Raw genomic sequence first — 22,179 nt, 5'->3', positions numbered from 1 at the left:
CGTCACCAGTGCCAGACCTGATGCAAGAGCAAGCACAGCACTTCTCCATTATTTATTAAAGCAGCCTGTCTTTTTAAAGGGTTCTCCGTCAGCCATTTTGGATGTTCCCTAAGACTCAGATTTAATAAATAGTACAAAGGTGCGCCATTCATGTTTGTGCAAAGTCTGAAGCACTTTGGATCACAAAGTCTGCACTGGATGAAACAAGATTGTGTACATTAGTTTGAAGTTAAAGTCCTGTTCTCCAACGGGTCTGATTAATTTTGAATCCTATTATTAAAATCATCTGCTTTGCTTCCAGTTTTCAAGCTGGAATTTCCACTCTTGCTGCTATTTTGCTTGTTTCAGGATATAACTCTAATTCACTAAGGAGCAGGCAGTGCAGTCACCATTTTTATGTTGCTGAACAATGTACCTAACAGCTTCCAGATGGGGCTGTATTCTCTAATCATCTTGTTTCGTTTATGGAGTTTGAAAGGAAGTCCCTTCAGATATTACTGTCTCTATTTTTAACTCTTCTCTTTTTGCTTCTCTCTTTTTTGTGTGTACATTTATATGGAAAATCTATCAAAGAGGATATGACAGCATACAGGCAGTCCTTGTTTAGTGACCATTCACAGTTATGATAGTGATGGAAAAGTAATCTCGCAACTAATTCTCACATTTATGACCTTTGCAGCTCTGCAAAGGAAAACTGACATCAAATTAAGCACATAGTTTCACTTAGTGACTATTTCACTTAAAGACTGAATTGCTGGCTCTGACTGCAGTTCCACAAATATATTTGGACTAGGAAACATTACGAACTTTCCATCTGGAAGCGTCCAGTGTTTATTATTATGAACACAAGCAAATTGCTCCATGCTGACTGAGAGGGGCAAGTAGAAATCTCTTTGCTTGCTCTCTTAGGCTGTTTACCTCACCAAGGAAAATAAAAATTGAAGATCACTTGCACCTGCGTTACTCCAAGGTAAGCTACTATGTAACCTTGGTAGAAGCCGAGGAGCACATATGTACATGTGTAAAAACAAAGTGTTTCTCCACACCTTTCTTATCAAGCTGGTGTTTGTCTTCCCTTGGGAAGGATGCTATTTCAGGTGCATTGGATATGTTTTGCATGCAACAACTTCAACTAAACCACTGGCATCTGCACATAAAAATTTAGAGAGCAAGTGAGAGAAAATGGCTTTTGACTGAGATCACAGCAAACCATAAATGGACAATATACTTAGCTAGATCGATAGAAATCAGCTTCCTCTGTCGGGAATCCAATTGAATTGCAGAGCCAACAACCAGTAACAACAGCAAGACAAAGCTACCTGTTTCTCCATGAGCTCCAGATACCATTCATCTACCAGTGATATTCCTTAGACAGTCTCTAAATGATGCAATTTCACAGAATCCCCTCTCCACTATTTTTTATAAAGGGTGAAGCAAATGGAGAATAAGAAAGGTCCTTATTGTGGCTAAAAGCCACAGGAAACAGGGGGTGGAAGGGGGGTGGTGGAATAACTGCAATAGGCAAAAAACACTCAAACACCACCATCTTCCTTATTGTAAAGTGGAAATACAATCTGCTCACTGGAGCAAATGGCTTCCAATCCTACCCCAGGGTTCAATTTTCTTACTGGCTGGAGACATTTCGCCTCTACTATCCATTCTCTCTATCCCCATAATCATGGAAGCTGCTCCTTTCAGAGAGAAGCATTTCCTGGTGCTTTTAGATCACACATTCAAAATGTGCTCTTTAGCAGGGACTGTGTGTGATAGAGAAAGGGAGGAGAAAGGGAGGGGGGAGAAAAGGAGAGCGAGGAGGACTCAAGGTTGCCCTTGTACAAGATCTAAGCCTATGACTCAAATCAGCCTCTGAAGATCTCTTTGTCATTGTCTCTGTACTTATTACCGGAATGGATAGAGGCCCATGAATAGTTATTGCTGAGCAGCAAGGGTGGGGGAGACCTAATGTGCTGCCTCTTCCCTTTTCATGGGCTTGCACATCCCTTACAACCATTTTAATGGCTCAGAATCAAGGTACATTCGCACTAATCATTATGTGAGGAAGAAACTATCTTACGCTGATATACACAGCGATGTATATCATCTGCCAGACAGCTTAACAGGGAAATCTCTCTCCTGCTGAAAGACAGCCTCCTGTTCTTCAGATCACAATTAGGGTGGGATCATGACTGACAGCACTGTAATAAAATGAGATCCGTTGGAGGAGTCTGGCTTGCCTTGCCAAGCAGGCTATGCAGTTCAGGATACTGAATGTATATTATAAATATTTATTCACTAAGGCCTTGTTTGGCAGGTGGTAATTATAATTCAACATAGAATGAAAAAAAAATTAACCCAACCCCCCCAAACTCAAAAACAGAGTCCTGTGATCAGCCACATCAGCTTTCTCCAGCCTGGTGGAGAAACACACTTCCAGATTTGTTAAGATCTCTCAGATTGCTGGGAATCCGGGGAACTGTACCCCAGTACATGTAGTCCTTGATTTATGATCACGATTGAGCCCAAAATTTCTGTTACTAAGCGAAACATTTGTAAAGTGAGTTTGCCCCATTTTACAACCTTTCTTGCCACAGTTGTTAAGTGAATCACAGTAACTGTTAAATTAGACAAACTGTTGTTAAGTGAATCTGGCTTCCCCATTGACTTTGCTTGTCAAAAAGGACCAGGACACTGCATCCGTCATAAATGAGTCAATTGCCAAGCACCTAAATTTTGATCACATGACCACGGGGATGTCACAAAGGTCATTAAGTGTGAAAAATGGTCATAAGTCACTTTTTTCAATGTCGTCATAACTTTGAATGGTCACTAAACAAACTTTTGTAAGTCGAGGACTACCTGTACTTCTGACCTGTCAGTGTGATTTAGAGCAAGTACCAAGAAATCTACAGCATCCAGTTAATGTCTACGTTATACTCAGGGCTGCAAAAATAAAATTCACCCACAACGACCCAATTTTGTACTGTGATGATCGTTTGACACCCCACCATACAATCCACAGTAGATAAAATAGGACAAATCATCTTCTGATTATTCTTGGCTATTTCCATCCCCCACTTTACTTCCTGAATTTTATAGAGGCGTGGTTCTCGTAGTAGTTGTTTTTGAATTCAAAATAGTTTGCCTGATCTCAGCAAATTTGCATTAGTTTAATCTATAGGCCCTCTCTCTCTTATAAAATCCTAGGAATTCAGATGACCTGGCAAGAAGTTACATGGTACTTAGAACATACATCCAAGAGTGGATAGAGAGGATGTTTCTCCAGAAAGAAATGGCTGGCATGGCTGCAGTGGCGTAGCATGGGTTGTCAGCACCTGGGGCAAGGCAAGTAATTTGCGCCCCCTAACCCGTGGATTTTAGCACTCGAGTCTCTTCCACCACTGCACTGTCCCTCCCCCAGATAGTCCCTCTCTCTCCGCACCGCACCACACGCCTGGCACCCCCCCCCTCCACAGTGGTCGGCGACCCGGCGGCTCGGATCGGATTCGCACAGCCAGCACTGCAGTGAGAGAGAGTGAGTGAGCCAGGCAGGGGCAGAGAGCTGCGAGTGCGAGCGCGCCCCCCCCAGATGTTGCGCCCGGTGCGGCCGGCCCCCCCTGCACCCCCCACGCTATGCCACTGCATGGCTGTGAACTCGGAGGAACTGGCACAGCTGGCAGAGCAAGTGCAAAACATGCTTCTCTGGTTCGGGATTCCACATCAAGAATGGGAAGATTTATGCAATCAAATGACCTCTGCCTGCCTGAGCAATGGGAGAGGAGGTGTTCCTGCCTTCCGGCTAAAATGTAGAGGGTGGGGGGTAAAAGAAAGGAGAGAGGGGGAGTTACAGAACTACAAAGTTGTTGCTACCTAAGGAATCTGCCCAGCTACTCTATATCAATCCAGTTCATTCTGTAAGGGGAAAAGTAATGACCCATCATCTTCAGAGGAATGCCGCTGCAAAGTCATAGGGAGAAATGCCCCTACTTCTTGGTCTTTGATGTTATAGCATAGGCTAGCCTTCCTGTTTCTAGGATTCAGTTCCCCTCTAAGACATAAATTCTACACTTGAAAACATCAATGGCAAAATCCAAAAATATGCAAGGGAAAATCTGTTGGTTGAAGAGGAAAAGCAATTTTAATTGCTGAGGTTAATAAAATTTGAAAGCGGAGGGTTTTTTTTAGAAGTTCAATGAAAATAAATTAAACAACCACTTTGATATGGTAGGATCAAGACTAAATTGCACTTAAACACAATTCTTAAGTCAAGGTTGGCTGCATAAGTGAAATGACTTCCTCACAGCAGAGAAATGGGACTTATGTGGTAAGTGAAATACCAATCAGGCAATCAGGATGAGTATGTGAAGGTGCTGGAGGTAAGCTTATCACTTTTCATACATACAATTCCTTACATTGCTTCAACCTCTTAGGTTCAGCATGGAGTCCGTTGTGCCAACTCCACATAGGCTTAGAGGAGCTGAGGAGCAGGAGACCAGTCTGATAACAAAAACTGTTCTCAACCTAGTCAATCGTTTTCCTACACCACTCTACAGGTAATCTTTGACTTATGACCACAACTGAGCCAAAACTTTCTGTTGCTAAGGGGCACAGTTGAGTTTTGCCCCATTTTATGACATTTCTTGCCACAGTTGTTAACTGAATCACTGCAGATAAATTAGTGACACGGTTGATAAGTAAATCTGGCTTCCCCATTGACTTCTTGTCAGAAGGTTGCAAAAGGGGATCACATGATCCTGGGACACTGCAACCGTCATAAATATGAACCAGTTGCCAAGCATCCAAATTTTGGTCACATGATCATGGGGATGCTGCCACAGTTGTGTAAAAAATGTCCTAACTCCTAAGTCAATTTTTTTCAGTGCCGTTGTAACTTCAAACCGTCATTAAATGAATGGCTGTAAGTTGAGGACTACCAGTATTGGAGAGCCAATCACTGGCTGTGATACAGTTACATTTACAAAGTTCTCCATGGGTTTGACTCAGCCTCCAGGGCAGAGTCATCTGCAGGTGATGCTTCTGATAGGGACTATTCTGCCCTATCCTGCTTCTCTATCAAGTATGTCAAAAGGGTTAGCATTACCTATCTCCACTTGAAGTAAAGGATTTATGTCATGACCCTCAACGGTGCCCAAGTTCAACAAACCTAATATGGACTTAATCCAGTGACAATTTTTACTGATCTGCCTGTTGTACTTCATCTGGAAATTTTGGAAATACTGAGATGGACTCATTAATTCATGTAGCCACAATAAAGATTATGATTCAGTCAATATTTTGTAATGGTCTTTCTTAAATCATAACTTTACGATGCTTGTATGCTTGCAGTTGTCTGTCAGTCCACAATTGGCTCCCCACCACTGCTTAACAGGCTTTGAGGAAAATTGGCTCATTCTGATATAGAGATCTGCTGATCAGTGCAATCTAGCCTTCTGAATTAATTTAAAGCTGCAATCCCACATATTCCCATTCACTATGGAAGAACTGCAGGGCCCTATAGAGACCTAACGCCTGAGCAAAATATGGTTAGGACTAAAGGGCAGGTAGGAACGCGGTGGCTCAGTGGGTTAGGACGCTGAGCTTGTCGATCAGAAGGTCAGCAGTTTGGTAGGTCGAATCCCAAGTGCCGCGTAACAGAGTGAGCGCCTGTTACTCGTCCCAGCTTCTGCCAACCTAGCAGTTCGAAAGCACGTAAAAAATGCAAGTAGAATAGGGACCACAGGTAACAGCGTTCTGTGCGTCTAGTCATGCTGGCCACATGACCACGGAGATGTCCTTGGACAAGCGCTGGCTCTTTGGCTTTGAAACGGAGATGAGCACCGGCCCCTAGAGTTGGAAACGACTAGCACGCATGTGCGGGGGAACCTTTACTTTTACCTAGGCTGAGAGAAATTATTTTGGAGGTAGGAATTTAAAAAAAATAGTGGCCTGAAAAATTAAAAAATCTGATTGCAGTAGTCCAAGTCATATCCTGTGAAGACATGTGAGAGATTTTTTAAAAAAAATCTCTACTGCTTCCTCCCTTCCAGCGTGTTCCTGTCTTCTCTGATATCAAAATGCTGAGTGTACAGAATGTGCTTAGCCTTGCCAAAATAAAGAGCCAAGCAGGCAGATATTCATTTCTGCTACCTTCACCTTTACCCTGTAGGAATTCTGTATCAAAGAGTTAACCTCTGTTGGGTTGACCCTATATGGAGATATCGAAGAACCAATAAGAAGAGCAATACAAGCAGAATCAAGCTAAGAGGTTGGCTGGTAGAAGGCATTAGACTGACATTGCTCACATTTTAATCACAGCTTGTTGGTCCTTGAGTAGAGCCCAGACAGGCAGATAACGGAGCTCTCAACAAACTTAGCTTGTGTATTGCAACAAGTCCATGTATTCTCTCAGCAAATAATCTAGCATGTGTATTGCAACAAGACCATGGTAACTAGCTAAGCAAATGGTGCATACAGGGCGGCCAATCAGCCTTCTTTCCTTTCTCTCCCTTTTTCCCCTACCCAACATCTTTGATGCAGGTGGATCAAAAACTTGGGAATGATTTTGCAACCCAATGCAAATATTGCCAACAAGGATTTGGGATTTGGTCTATTACAGGGCCACAAAATAGGCCTATAAAATAGCTCAAGGATAACTACTGTATTGGCCTTTGAACTAAAAGTATTTTCCGAAAGCCCCCCCCCCCACGTTCTAATCCACTCTTCTATTCATATTTGTTTTGCAAAGTAATCCAATTATATGGTATCTTTTCATTCTGCTCCTTTCTAGCAAGCTAGAGAAAATTAAGCAGGTGTATTGGTATGTCAAAGCTAACAGAAATGCGACCAAAGAGAGGAGACAGGCAAACCTCCCTGAAATCCTAAACTTCCCAAAAAACTAAGATACAAGTCCTCAATTTCAATGGCTAAGAGAGACAGTCAAGTGAATTTTATAACTGTTTTACAACCTTTCTTGCTAGTTATTAAATGAATTACTCCAGTTGTTAAGTTAATGACACAGTTGTTAAGTGCCTCTGGCTTCCCCATTGACTTTGTTTGTCAGAAGGTTGCAAAAGGTGATTGCATAACCCCAGAACACTGTTAACTGTCATAAATATTAACCAATTGCCAAGCATCTGAATTTTGATCACTTGACCATGGGGATGCTGCAACAGTCGTGTGAAAAATGGTCATAAGTCATGTTTTTCAGTGCCACTGCAACTTCGAATGGTCACTATATGAATGAATATAAATCGAGGACTACCTGTACATCTAATTACTGAACTGGATTGTTGCCTAGCCCCTTCCTAGGAAATGAAGACAAAGGGAGGGGGTTCTCGCTCCTTGATCTGTGATAATTTCCTGGGGAAAAAAACATTATAAACGTTTATGCTTCAGGAAAAATAGGATCAGCCCACTTGATACAGTAACGTTATCCAATAATCATTTCCCCCGGTGAACGTTTTAACAGCCTGCAAAGACCTTTGTTGCAGGTTACTAATAATACGAAATCCAACACCAGCCGAGATTTCTCAAGAAGCAAGGCGGCAGTAGATAACGCAGCTTTATTTCCTGAACCGGAGACCTCAGCCTTAAAAGTTTATTTTTTTAATATTTTGCCCCCAAAGCAAAGGATCCGTACTAGGCCAGCGAAAGCTTGTGTTTAGCTGGAAGCCGAACCTCTTAAAGCCCTACTTCCTCCACGTTAGCCCCACTTGGTAACAGCACGGCGATACTTCCGAGTAAAACGCGCGCAGAATCTTTCCCTCCTTCTTGGGTAGGCCGAAACAGATCAGCGGCGAGCGGGGCAGCGGGAGAGAAACCACCTCAATCCAGGCCAGGGGTCTTCAAACTTGGCCCTTTTATGACTTGTGGACTTCAACTCCCAGAATTCCTCAGCCAGCGAAGCTGGCTGAGGAATTCTGGGACTTGAAGTCCACAAGTCATAAAAGGGCCAAGTTTGAAGCCCCCTGATCCAGGCCATGGGTGATTGTCGTCGTAAGAATGCATTTCCTCCAACCCTCCTCCCTTATCAGCGATCAAAGTCCGGCGATCCACCAGCCGAAAGGATTTCGCCTCGCCCGCCGTCCTTGGGGGCGGGAGGGGCAGTAGGTGTGCATCGGTCCCCGAGCCCGAAAGGGCGGATCTCCGAGACAGCGGCCAACCATCTCCAAATATAGGCATAGAAGGGCTCCTTTTGTTGTGTTGTTGTTTTTTTTCCCCTCCCCGCGCGCCGGGTCACCTGGGCGCCGCTTTGTGGAAGCCACACCCACGGGATTTCCGTGCGCGGCTCCCTCCCGGCCCGGCCCGAAACGAATGACGCGGACACCACGACTGAGGGGCCCGCGCTGACGAACAGATTCCGAAAGCGGTGCAGAAGAGGCGACGTTTCGCTTCGGGCGAGGGATGATTGTGTAGCTAAGGCAGGAGGCGGAGGCGGGCAGGAGGGAAAAACAAAAAAGTTCATTCATTTCTATCGCAGGAAGCGAAAGGCCTTCGTTGGGGCCCGGCTTTTGGGCACGTGCTAAGAACTTTCTTACGGATGGAGGATCAAAAGTTCCAGGAGTCTTCAAAACTTGGCCCTTTTATGACTTGTGGACTTCAACTCCCAGAATTCCTCAGCCAGCATATGCCTGGCTGAGGAATTCTGGGAGTTGAAGTCCACAAGTCACAAAAGGGCCAAGTTTGAAGACCCCCTGAATTCAAAACCGAGAGCAGAGGGGGGGGGAGGGGGCTTGCAAACTAACTCGAGCCTTTCGAAAACAGCCGGCGAGGGCGGGAAGAAAGGGTTGGAAGAGGGAAAACGCCACGCCGAGGCGGACGGCGTTGAGCGAAATGAACCCTTGATTTGCAATCAACGGGGAACGCACCTGGCTGCCATTAGGTTAACAGTCAGGTTACCTGCGTTAAAGCGTCCCTGAAATGCTTAAGCCAGGGGTAGGCAACCTCGGCTCTTTTATGACTCATGGACTTCAACTCCCAGAATTCCTGAGCCAGCTATAGCTGGCTCAGGAATTCTGGGAGTTGAAGTCCATGAGTCATAAAAGAAGCCGAGGTTGCCTACCCCTGGCTTAAGCCTTTCAAGGAAACTCGCATCCCGGTAGCGAGCGACGCCTCGCCCTGTTGTGTCGTGTGCTATAAAAGGCAGGAAAGTCGCCCCCCCCCGTCCTCGTCAGCATCTCCGCGCTGCGCCCGGCATTATTATTTTTTTTTCCTTCTTCAAACCCGGCCCTCCGCTGCTCACCTCTCCTCCCCCTCCCTCTTTTGCTGCATTTGGGTGATGTGACGGAGGTCTATACCTCTCGCTATGGAGAGGTCTCCAGCTCCTAGTATCACTTAGGAGGTTTGCCACGGAGCCGATCGCCTTCACCCCCCCCTCACCCTGCCCCACATTTCAGGGCTTCAGCAGTGTCTTCACAAAAGCAGGCAGCGTTGTGGGAGCAGCGACGCCTAGCAAGCGGAGGGCAACTCAAGCTAAACGCGGGCCGCTGCCGAAGATGCTGCTGTAGGTAGACGGATGGATGCAGGGCCGCGGCTAAACCGGCTTCTGCCCTCGCAGCCCCACACCTATGACTTTCGGGTGGGGCACCTCTAACGCTGGTGCACCGACATGGCGAACGAGAACGGTTTCTCTTCGTTGGCCGCAGCTCCCGGGGACGCGGCAGCCGTGTGTCTCAGGAGTGCAATCTTGGCTACTCCGGAGGAAACACGCCCTCTCTTTCAGCACAAAAGAATCCGAGAGGAATGCAAATGACCGGAGGGGGAAGCCTTATGCTTTCCAGAGGGCTGTTGCGGGAAATAACCGGGCCTTCCGCTCTCAAGCTTGGAGCCCCTTAACGTGCCTGGCTCATTCAATCGAAGCAGCTTTGAGAGCTTTCGTTCCCGATCTTTCCCTGTACAGTCGCAGGCCTTTTTCCTGTCAGTTTCAAAGCAGCGGTGGGATTCAAATACGTGAGCAACCGGTTCTCTGCGTGGATGCCCCTTGCGGAAGTCCATTCTGGGCCTGGGCAACAAAAAAATTAGCTACCGGTTCTGCCGAAGTGGTGCGAACTGGCTGAATCCCACCACTGGTTCAAAGATGTGTTCTGACAAGCGAGTGTGTGCTACTGGTAGCTTTTTTTTTGCTTTCCTATAGTGGCGTGACAATGACCACGTGCCAAAGCATCGACTGTTGTAAAGCGTAATTGGAGAAAGGGAAGGCCAAAATGGAGGAGAAACAGGTGAAATTTTGATAAGACATATGGGGAAAAAACCATTCTCAATACACTTTGGAGCAGAGGTCCCTATATTGGATTTGTGAATAATAATTGAGTTTAAATAGCCAGAAAATAAAAGTTAAAAATAAACATGCCAACAATCAGTTGTGTCACCTGTACTTCACTCATGGTGCTACCCACAAACTTAAGACCCCTGCAGGATCCTTAAATCTTTAGGTATCTTTCAAAACTCTTTAACAATTTAACTTTTCCTCTCTGAAGATAGTTACATAAATGTCATAGAAATGCCAGCAAAAGCAGACTGAATGCCACTTGAGCAAATGGAAGTTTTGGAGATTCTCAAGAATTCAGAGCATGTTTCCCCCTCTAAACTTTAAAAGCATGTAATTATCCAAATCCTTAAACATTCCATTTTTAATTTGAGTAATTCAAATGCTGTATTAAGGAGTAAGTAGGAATGACTGAATGAAGAACTGAGAGGTGGTGTTTCTATTTTAGCATTTTCTCCAGGGCTTCTGGAATTGATATTTCCTGGACAATAGATAAACCCATATAAGGAAAGCAAACCTAAATATAAGCATGTCTAGTGGGTGGAGCCAAATTGCTTTACCACTAATTGGCAATAATGGGGATTACCCCTACCTCTTCATGTATTTCAGTTCAATTCTTAGCTGTGATTCTATGGAACCTTAAACGTTTTGAAATCTTGTGAATATATATTTGGAGTTGAGCAACAGAAACCAACACAATTATTACAATATTTCCTCATGATGAATCTGACTTCTACCTATTCAACAATTGTTTTGTTTGCAGGGGGGAAGTGTTGGAACTCAGCTATTACTTGAGTTGGTAAAGACCTTCCCAATTTAGGAAGACAAAGTAGGTTATGGTTTTATGGGAAGGACAAGCTTAGTCACCTGCCTATAGGTGAGGCCTGGTTATTTTTCTAGGTGTGTACACAGAACAGGGATGGGCAGAGACTACTGGTTTTACCTATGTTTGGTAGGTTACTTTTACAATGCTGCAGCTTATGTGGGTTAGAAAAAGAACCATTTTGTCTCCAGTCTATTATGGCTGATTCTCATAGTTAAGTAGTGTGACTAGAAAAAACTGATTGGAAATTTTCTAATAAGGAATCTTTTTCACCTTACATATGTTTTCTTTCACACAGATGAAACAATAGTGAAACATATTGCACTTCTAATGCTCTGACATTATTAGGCAGAACTCAGCAGGGCAAAAGGTTTTTATACTGTAAAAATCTAAAATGGAAGTCATAGCCAAGGGAACAGCGATGCTTTTCTTTGGCAGATTATCAGCTTACTATTATGTCATGTAAATACAGTATGTATAGGATCACAACCTCTTGTTCATTATGTCTTCTAAGCTACCTTGAATTTGCTTTATCTCAATATTTTAAAATAATTAAATGTGCTTCCTGTAAAGATAGTTCCAGAGATAGTAGAACATTTTGTATGAATTTCAACAGAAAATCTGGTTACACCCAAAGCTTCTTGTATTTAATCCTTTGAAAGAAAGGTGAAAACTTGTTTTGCTTCGTATTCTTCAGTGTTAGGAACCAAAGTTTGCTTACTTTTTTCTTTTATACATATATTTATTCATTGCTCCCCTACAATCATATCTTTAAGCACTTTTATAATTAATATTTTTGTTTCATTTTACTTATGTTAATACATTTTAAATAGTTTGAGGGAAGGAAAACAAAACATTCAACATTCATCCAGGGCAGGCCTAGGTAAAGAGATATGACTTAAGCAGGTATCTAAAAGATGTAATGGTAGGTACCTATAATTTGAGGGGGGAAAGCATTCCAGAATGCAGGCAACAAAATAGGGAAAACCCACCCATGATTAACTGCATAATGTGGTCTGCCAATCTATACACACACAGCAGGATGTCATCAGCTTTTAAAATACTAAAGATACTTAAAACAGTGGGCTTATTTGCATATGGTATAAACCAGGATTCTTGGGCAAATATCCTCTATATCTAATTTACAGGACTAAAGTCTCAAATGTTGGACACTAATCATTGATGTCCTGCAGTCTTTCCCCATTTTTTTACCACCTGACAGATGCAAGTTTCTTGTTTCATGTTTTGCTTTGTAATCACATTAGGCCTATCCAGTATGTTTTTTATGAATGGTTTTTTTACTGGAAAAAATAAGTATTTCTTTGACATCTTTGTATTCCTTGAATGTTCATATTTTTCCTAGATGCTCCTTAAAACATTCTGAATAATATTAGTGCATCATAACTGTTTGCTTGAACAGAAAAAAATATTGTGCTGTGACTATAGGTACAAGAATCTTGCTGCCCTCATTCAGGTAAGTCATCTACCACTAAGGCAGTCTTCCTCAACTTGATCAAGATTTATTAAGCTACAGCTCCTATAATCTGCAATAGCATGGTGTTTTGGCTATATCAATGAGGGATAATGGGATTAATAATCCAATGCAAATAGAAGGCCTCACATTATGGAAAACTGCAAAATAGGACATTCACTACTGTGAATGTAGTGTGAGATATTGTACTAATCAAATTTGGCAATATGTGGGCCAAGGAGGCCATTTCAACCAATGAAGTAGCAGCTTTTTTAAAAAACAGGAGTGGGCCAGGAGAAAAAATTGCATTGCATGTAAAAAAGGACAAAGTTCTTGTCCTTGATGGTTGTGAAACAGATGCAGTTATCTTTGGCATTTAGAATACAACTAAATAGTAATTTTCCTACTGATAGTCCCTTGGCTAGATTAAAGTCTCAGATGCTTCACTAAAACCAACTGCCACGTGAGTACTTCTGCTTCATGATAGCCAAGTACCACATTCCAAAAGCAGTCGCCCCAAATTACGATTCGTGTGCGATCCTGGTTCCCCTTATGATATCCTGCATGTGTGTTTGTGTGTGTGTGTGTGTGTGTGTAAAAGAGATCTGTTGGCACTGCAGTTCCCTCATTGAGTGGCCAGTAATCAGGCCACAGGAAGCCCCCCCCCAAAAATGCAATAAGGTAGGTAGGGGCTTGGCAAAGTGGTACTCTCCAGATGTTTTGTACGCCCATCACTTCCAGAAAGCGGGCCACGGCAAGGGATAGTGAGAAATCAAACTACAAACATCTGGGGGCATCCCGCTACCTACCCCTGAAGTACTGGAACGCTTCGACCTCCGGGTACCCCAATAGACCCCCTGGAAGCTTCGGGAATGATGCAGTCAGTGACTCCTGAAACGCCCGTTTCCATCCTTGGCACAGGGCCGGCTCGTTTATTGGGGCGCCCCTGCCCCGAACCCCTTCGGCGCCGCCTTCCTCACCTGCAAACGGAGGGGCTGCGGCGAAGGGGTCGAGGAGCGCCCCCCTCTATCTTCCCCCCCCCACAACCCGCCGCGGCTCATCCAGATTCCGGGGTTCAGAGAGGCGTTGCCAAGTCGCCTTCGTCTGCCCCACGTGGCCCGGCCCCCATCCGCCAATGGCAACCCGCACTTCTGAAAGATCTCCATATATGGCGATGTTCTCAGCCGGCGAGAGGGGGCCGGCTCCCCCTGGGTATAAAAGGGGCGGGGCTGGCGTTGGGACGGTCTCACTCAGCCGGCGGCAGCGGATCTAGCAGCATCGAGTATCCCCCCCTTTTTTTTTTGCCTTCTGAAAGCTTCTGCCGCTTTTAACAGGTAGGTGCCATCGTCTGGCTGCCTTCGCCGTTGGCTTCTAACTTCGGCGTCTGGCTTGCAACGTTGCTCATTTAATCGCCGGGGAGGAGAAGGGGCAATTTATTACTAAAAATTTTCTGGGATCCCGATCGAGGGTCTGTGGTTTGAGAGCCGTTAAAAAAAGGCGCTTCGCGTTCTGGTTTCTTGAGGCGGCGAAAGAGGCAGGAGCGGTCTCCGGAGGGTCTCTTTGGGCGCGAGCTCCCGGTTCGTGGGCGTAACGGTTCTTTGAATGGGGTGAGCCGGGAGGGGGCGGAGTTGTCTGCCTGGTAACAAGCCGGTCCGATGCGGTTGGCTGGTTTTGCTCGTTGACGTCATCGGGCGGGAAACGAGGGGGGGAAATCTCTCGCGAAGAAGAACAACGTGTGAGGGGAGAGAACCGAGGTTCGCTCATTTTTCGAGGGAGGAAGGGAGGACTTTTGAGGGAAGGTGCCTGGAAAATGAGGCATCGTTAAGGGAGATCAAAAGAACGGGTGGCGGTAGGTGGTTTGGGAAGGCGGGGTCAGGGTTTGAATGGCGTTCGTGAAGATTTAGATTTTGTTAGATTTATATACCGCCCTTTCCCGAAGGACTCAGGGCTGTTTACAGGGCATTTTAAAACCACATTTTAAAAGTAGTATTGTGTGTCTCTTGGCCGGCGTTACAGTGCACGCGCCGGGCTGACACACCTCCGTACCTGTAGGGAGCAATGCCTGATTATTTAGCCGAAGATAGGATAGCCTGTGAAACGTTACGGTCTTGATTAAGGTGTGAGATCGGAATTGGGTTTCCTGGGAGCCGTGTCAGCACTGAAGGTGGCTTGCCTTTCAGATAGGATGCCTTAATGGCACGTCTCGTGGCATGTTAAATGGTATGGTACAATGGAAGCTTTTCACGGTATGAATATCACAAAATTTGCTTGGGGGTGGGGAAGAGAAAGAGAACAGCCTTCTGTGTGAAAGGAGAAAGCTCCCTTGTCTACACATTGGACTGGTGTTGGGAATTTAAATTCAGAACTTTGGGAGAGTTTTTACTACGGTAGGTTAAACAAGAATCTAATGCCTGCTTTAAAGGCGGTTCTTATTGAAGTCCATGCGATGCTAATAGATAAGCCTAGAGGACTGTGGTGCTTTTTGGTGGCAGAGCTCAGAACAGGAACTAGGACTTGCTGATTCTGCAGTGGAAGTTAAATGAAAGAGGGTAAAGTGTTAAGCCATGGTGGAAATCACGAGTGGGTGGGGTTCCAGACATAAAGGCATTCAGAGCAGCCTCTAGTGGTAAAAAGCGGTAGTCAGTTAAGCACTGATTGTTGATGATGTAAGATTATTGCTGCAGTGATGGAACAAATCACAGTTGCTAAACCTTCTTTTTTATTGAATGCAGATCTGCAAAATGGAAGAAGAAATTGCAGCACTTGTCATTGACAATGGTTCTGGAATGTGCAAAGCAGGCTTTGCTGGAGATGATGCTCCTCGGGCTGTGTTTCCCTCAATTGTTGGACGCCCGCGCCACCAGGTAAGTTACCAAATAACAAAGATACTAAGTTTATTGAAAAACGGACCTGCCTTTTATTTATAATGTGCTAATTCATTTCTCCCTTTTTTTTAGGGCGTTATGGTTGGTATGGGACAGAAAGACAGTTATGTGGGAGACGAGGCTCAAAGCAAGAGAGGTATCTTGACCCTGAAGTATCCCATTGAACATGGAATTGTCACCAACTGGGATGATATGGAGAAAATTTGGCATCATACTTTTTACAATGAGCTTCGTGTTGCCCCCGAAGAACACCCAGTACTGCTTACAGAAGCTCCTTTGAATCCTAAGGCCAACAGAGAGAAAATGACACAGGTACAGCATTGGTACATCTTTTTGCATCTGTGATTTCCATCCATTCCATCCATTTCTTTCAGATTACAGCTTCTCTTTTTTGGTTATTTTCAGGGTTCTGTACTCTCCTGGCATTTCCTTCCTTCAAGTCTCTCAGGTTTCAGTTGTATTTCTGCTTGCTTTCCTTTGGTTTCTCCTCACATCAAATACTTTGCATGTCAGCATGGGTGTGCAGTAGTGAGTAAAACTGCTCATTATTTAATAATTGCTTTCTTTTTGTTTTAGATCATGTTCGAGACATTCAACACTCCAGCCATGTATGTGGCCATCCAGGCTGTGTTGTCCCTGTATGCTTCTGGTCGTACCACTGGTATTGTAATGGACTCTGGTGATGGTGTCACACACACTGTGCCCATCTATGAGGGTTATGCTCTCCCTCATGCCATCTTGCGACTTGATTTGGCTGGCCGTGACCTAACAGACTACCTCATGAAGATTCTGACAGAAAGAGGCTACAGCTTTACCACCACAGCTGAAAGAGAAATTGTCCGTGACATAAAGGAGAAGTTGTGCTATGTTGCCTTGGACTTCGAGCAGGAGATGGCTACTGCCGCTTCCTCTTCCTCCTTGGAAAAGAGCTATGAATTGCCTGATGGCCAGGTGATCACAATTGGAAATGAGAGGTTTAGGTGTCCCGAAGCCCTTTTCCAGCCTTCTTTCTTAGGTAAGCATTTGAGATAATTGTTTCAAAGAAATGTATGGTTAGTCACACTTGAATAAATGAACAAATTGAGTTAAAAAATATTTTGGCATACAAATGCAATCATGGGTGTTTTTTTCTAGGTATGGAGTCCTGTGGCATTCATGAGACTACGTTCAATTCTATCATGAAATGTGATGTGGATATCAGAAAGGACCTATATGCCAACACAGTATTGTCTGGTGGTACCACGATGTATCCTGGAATTGCAGACAGAATGCAGAAGGAAATCACAGCACTGGCTCCCAGCACAATGAAGATCAAGGTGAGGGTAACAGTATCAAAATGCCTAGGGCAGGTTCTTGGTATTACTTTTAAAGCTTTGGAGCTGTTTTTAATAATGGTCGAATAATCTATGAAATACTCTTTTAATTTTTAACTCCTTTGTCTTCTATTCCAGATTATTGCTCCTCCTGAGCGCAAATACTCTGTCTGGATTGGTGGATCCATTCTTGCATCTCTCTCTACCTTCCAGCAGATGTGGATCAGCAAGCAAGAATATGATGAGTCTGGCCCATCCATTGTCCATCGTAAATGCTTCTAAAAAGACTATGGCAAATGTGCAGTTTTTACTGCATTTTTTCACCAGTATAAATTTGCCTGGGCAAATATATACGCCTCATGCTAGCCTCATGAAACTGGAATAAGCCTTCTCTTCAAACATTTGTCATTGGGAAGTCTGTCTCCAATAACCTTGTGAGGATAGCTTCCTGTTGCAGATAAGACCCTTGAATGAACTAAAGTTCCCTTTGTACATAGCAGTGTAACTACCCTATACACATCTGGCCTAGGACACAGTACAGATAGTGTTGACGAACATAAGGTTTAATTGCCTGGGATAGTAGTCTCAGCGTAACCAGCTATGTTGCAATGAAATCTTGAGCCTAGATCTGTACAGGGTAGCAAAAGACCAGACTTCACTACACAAAGCGCTAAGAATTCCATGTCTTTATTGTTGAGGCTGGCAAGAGTTTGTGAAAAGGATGGCCATTTTTGTCTTGCCACTGTTCCTAACAGGATTGGAAATGTATTGTGTCCAAGCCTTATGAACCTGTTTTTCTTTCCTTGCCCACCTATGATCCAGCAAGACATCACTGGGCAAAACATTGTTCAACTTGAGTTGCTCTAATGTTGGCATTGACACCTGTAAATTTAATCATCAGGTTTAATTTATGTAAGATTTTTGTACGTTGCCTTAATGTTGTCACATGACAGTAGAAAACCAAAATTTGTAAGTCATCCTGAAGTTGAGAATTGTAATGCCCAACACTTCATTGTGAAAGGAAAATAAAAGCGCTGCAGTAAACGAAATGTGCATTGTCGTAAGGGAGATTATTTACTGTAATGCCTATTTACTGTAATTTGATAAATTCTACACAATGCCTTCATTTGGCAAGTCACAAAATTTGTAACTAGCATGGCTGCAATTAAATTGTCATCAAAGACTTGCAAAATTATTGTACAGAAATCATTGAAATTGGAAAGATCAATTTTGGTAAGCTAGGCTATGGTTGATGGGTCCTACCGTAGGGCTCCTGCATCATTAAACATTTCTGGTTATCCACAATACATGTTTTCAGTGCTAAGGTGAATGAAGTGTCATCCCTAAAAAGTTGGATTACAAACTTAAGGGCTTCATGTTATTAAATACTTCACTGATCAAAGAAGTTGGTAACAGACTTCAGAACATAAGAGAATTCTAATTTCATTAGTTTTCTCAGATGATAGTTCCATAATTGTAACTACATTTTCCAGAGGCCAAATATATTTCAATTGGATTAGAGTGAGAATTCTTATTCTGGACAATTGAATGTTTGCATTGAACTTAAGCTAAAACTATTGGATTTTGTAGATCTACAGAAATCTAAACCTAAATTTAAAGAATTTGATAAAATATTACCAGCTTTGAGAAATTAAGGTAAAAGGTTCCCCCACACATGCATGCTAGGGGCCGGTGCTCATCTCTGTTTCAAAGCCGAAGAGCCAGCGCTTGTCCGAGGAAGTGGCCGGCATGACTACACGCCAAAGGTGTACGGAACAGTGTTACCTTCCCACAGTAGTGGTCTCTATTTTTCTACTTGCATTTTTACGTGCTTTTGAACTGCTAGGTTGGCAGAAGCTGGGACGAGTAACAGGTGCTCACTGTTACGCAGCACTAGGGATTCGACCCACCAAACTGCCTCAGCATCCTAACCCACTGAGCCACCGTGTCCCTTTTGAGAAATTAGCTCCATATAAATCACTTAAGAAATAGGCTTTAAAAGGAAAAAATTGTTCAAATGTGCGATATACTGCATAAAATACCGTAATATTGTTAGGTAAAAATTACACTAAAGTAAATAACAGCAACAATTGGTACAGATAAAATTTGGAAATTCTCCCTTCAGGAGGATTTCTTTTGAAGCCCCTTTAAGCAGACACAAGTAAGCTTTTCAACATGCCAGTATGTCTTAAGGAAAAATTCAGCCCAGGGAACCATTGGATATATTTCCTTGGCCAAAAAAGAAAGGTATCACTACCCTTAAGTTCCCTGTTTCTATATCTGGTTATTGTACTTTTTCCAATATCTTGTAAAATAGACTCAAGATTTGGTAAAAGTTGAATTCCCTAGTGTGTTGGTAGTGAGGACTAGGCAGAAAGCAAGTGCTGGAGGCAGACAAAAGGGTCGGCAACAATGCAATTTGCAAGGCTTCATCTACATCCTTTCCCTCCAGCTTGTAACAATGAACTTGGTTGACTTTTCTGAGACTGAATTATGGTGACACAAAAGCTTAAAATCTTTTAGGAACTAAATTTGCACATTCATCCAAATGCCATATATTACAATGAGGATGTGCAAAACCTTTCACTACAAAATCTTTTTCCACAACTTCATTGGGGATGCTTGGAGTATACAGAAAATCATTCCATCTGTTCTTTATTTTAAATTAATTAGATTTTTATTCAACATACCATTCTCCCATTTTCCCCACAACAACCCTATAAGGTGGGTTGGGCTGAGAAAGTGATTGGCTCAAGGTCACCCAGCTAGCTTTGATGCCTAAGGCACAATTAGAATTCAGAGTCTTAATCTGATTGAACATGCCAAATGTGGAGGCATCTTGAAAGAAGCGGTGGTGAGACCTCTCCTCAAGAAACCTACCTTGGACCCAGCTGTATTAAACAACTTTCGTCTGGTCTCCAACCTTCGCTTTTTTGCTAAGGTTGTTGAGAGTGTGGTGGCGCATCAGCTCCCTTCAGTCCTGGAGGAAACTGACTATCTGGACCCGTACCAATCGGGTTTCAGGCCCGGGCACTGCACGGAGACGGCATTGGTCGCCCTGGTGAATGATCTCTGGAGGGCTCGGGACAGAGGTTCCTCTGTCCTAGTCATACTAGATCTCTCAGCGGCTTTTGATACCATCGACCATGGTATCTTGCTGCAGCGTCTCAGAGGATTGGGAGTGGGAGGCACGGTTCTTCAGTGGTTCTCCTACCTCCTGGGACGTTCGCAGTCGGTGTTGGCAGGGGGACAGAGATCGACCTCGAGGCCTCGTTTGTGGAGTTCCTCAGGGGTCGGTCCTCTCGCCTCTCCTGTTCAACGTCTATATGAAACCTCTGGGTGAGATCATTCGTGGCTTTGGAGTTGGGTATCATCAGTATGCTGATGATACCCAGCTTTTCATTTCAACCCCAAACCACCCCAGTGATGCCCTCGATGTGATGTCCCGTTGTCTGGAGGTGGTCCGGGTCTGGATGGGGAGGAACAGGCTTCGGCTCAACCCTGACAAGACGGAGTGGCTGTAGGTGCCAGCATCTCAGGAAACTCAGATCATTCCATCTCTCACTATGGGAGGTGAGTTATTACCTCCTGTAGATAGAGCTCGCAACTTGGGAGTTCTCCTGGATTCACAGCTCTCTTTAGAAAATCATATATTAACTGTGACTAGGGGAGCCTTCGCCCAGTTACGCTTGGTGTGCCAGTTGCGGCCCTATCTAGACCGTGATGCCTTACGTACAGTCACTCATGCGCTCGTGACCTCTCGATTAGACTACTGCAACACACTCTACATGGGGCTGCCCTTGAGAACCACTTGGAAGCTCCAACTGGTGCAGAATGCAGCCGCGCGAGTTGTGTTGGGGGTCTCCCGATACTCCCATATTACACCTCTGCTCTGTGAGCTGCATTGGCTTCCGGTTGCCTTCCGGGTGAGATTCAAGGTACTGGTTATGACCTACAAAGCCCTACATGGCATGGGTCCGGAGTGCCTTAGGGAGCACCTGCGACCAGCATCAACTTCCCTCCGCCCAGTGCGCTTCCACAGAGAGGGCCTTCTCAGGGTTCCGCCGTTCGGAGAATGCCGTCTGGTGACCCCCAGGGGGAGGGCGTTCTCTGTGGGTGCGCCTGACCTGTGGAACCGTTTACCGGTTGAGCTCCGGATGGCTCCCGACCTTTGCTCCTTCCGACGCGACCTAAAAACCTATCTGTTTGAACAATCCGGCTTGGTCTGATGGGTTTTGTTTTAATTATTATTTTAATGTATTTTGTCTTCTGCATTTGGACACTAGGGTTTAATTTGTTTTCACTTTCTGTATTTGGACATTTTGATATTTATGTCCCTGTTCACCGCCCTGAGTCCTTCGGGAGAAGGGCGGTATACAATGCTCTTTAAAATGAATCTGTTTATACTTGAAGATACTGATTCTGATTGACAGATTAAAGCTGCCTTTCCTACTGCATGCTCTTTTTATCCCATAAAAGTACAAAACCTTTGGATTTCTTTGCCTGGGCAGGTTAAGGCACATAATTTGGAGAAAGAGGAAGCTGCTGAATCGGGGTGTGGTTTATGGAAGGAACTGCAGGAAAGTTCACTTGCTCCTGGATTTTTTAGAATCAAGTGTAGGACTTGGTATATATCTAGGTTCACAGTATTAAGTTTTCTTTATATACTTTTATAATAAATTTAAACTATTGCTCTTTCTACTATTGTTTTGGATTCCCGAAAGTAATTTTGGAATTCTTTATATTTAAAAGTGAGCAACCTATGCTTCATCAACTTTTACAACAACAATAATGCAAGCAAGAACTGGTGGGACCATACAATAGAGGAAATGAAGAAGCTACAGTGCTCTAAGGGTTTAGAATTCAGAAAGGCACCTGCCACATAACACTCCAGACAACAATTTTCAATAAGAAAGACAAAAAAGTCTGGATAGTGGATGTGCCAATACCTGGAGAGAGCAGAACAGAAGAGAAAATGGAAAAAATATAAAGAGCTGCAAGTAGAAGTGGAACAACAGTGGCAAAAGAAAGCAAAGTAGTGCTTTGGGTGCAATCCCGAAACTACTAGAGTACCACTTGAACACCATTGACATTGACAAAATCACTGTCAGTCAATTGCAAAAGGCAGCTTTACTGGGAATAATGATATCTTTAACACCATCAAGCATTCACATCTGCCTATTCTTGGGAAGGACACACAGGACACACAGGTGGATAAAAAAAATCCATCTGACACTGCAATGAAATTTAATAATTTCTTCTTTGAGTCCTATTTAAACTGAAATGTATGTTTTTTGCGTCTTTTGTCAAAATAATATTAATAAAATTCAACAACTTACAATTTTGGAATTTTGCTCCTGATAACCCCAAATTTCTTTAGTATAACTGTTCTTGTCCTTTCTTTGAATTCTTCACCATGGAGATGC

The 22,179-nt window shown here is 43.9% G+C and overlaps 1 protein-coding gene across 1 annotated transcript; it reads left to right on the top strand.

The window, feature by feature from the left end:
* Positions 1-13,792: 13,792 nt before the first annotated feature.
* ACTG1 (actin gamma 1) lies at positions 13,793-17,802 on the top strand. The gene is made up of 6 exons (XM_083351375.1): positions 13,793-13,889; positions 15,288-15,419; positions 15,513-15,752; positions 16,017-16,455; positions 16,575-16,756; positions 16,892-17,802. The coding sequence occupies exons 2-6, from the start codon at positions 15,297-15,299 to the stop codon at positions 17,033-17,035; spliced, it is 1,128 nt and encodes a 375-aa protein (XP_083207501.1). The 5' UTR covers positions 13,793-13,889; positions 15,288-15,296; the 3' UTR covers positions 17,036-17,802.
* The last annotated feature ends 4,377 nt before the right edge of the window (positions 17,803-22,179 follow it).

Source organism: Vipera ursinii, assembly GCF_947247035.1.
Source record: "Vipera ursinii genome assembly, chromosome: 2".
Classification (NCBI taxonomy): domain Eukaryota; kingdom Metazoa; phylum Chordata; class Lepidosauria; order Squamata; family Viperidae; genus Vipera; species Vipera ursinii.
The sequence above is the reverse complement of the archived record's forward strand: the minus strand, read 5'-3'. Positions and strand labels throughout refer to the sequence as shown.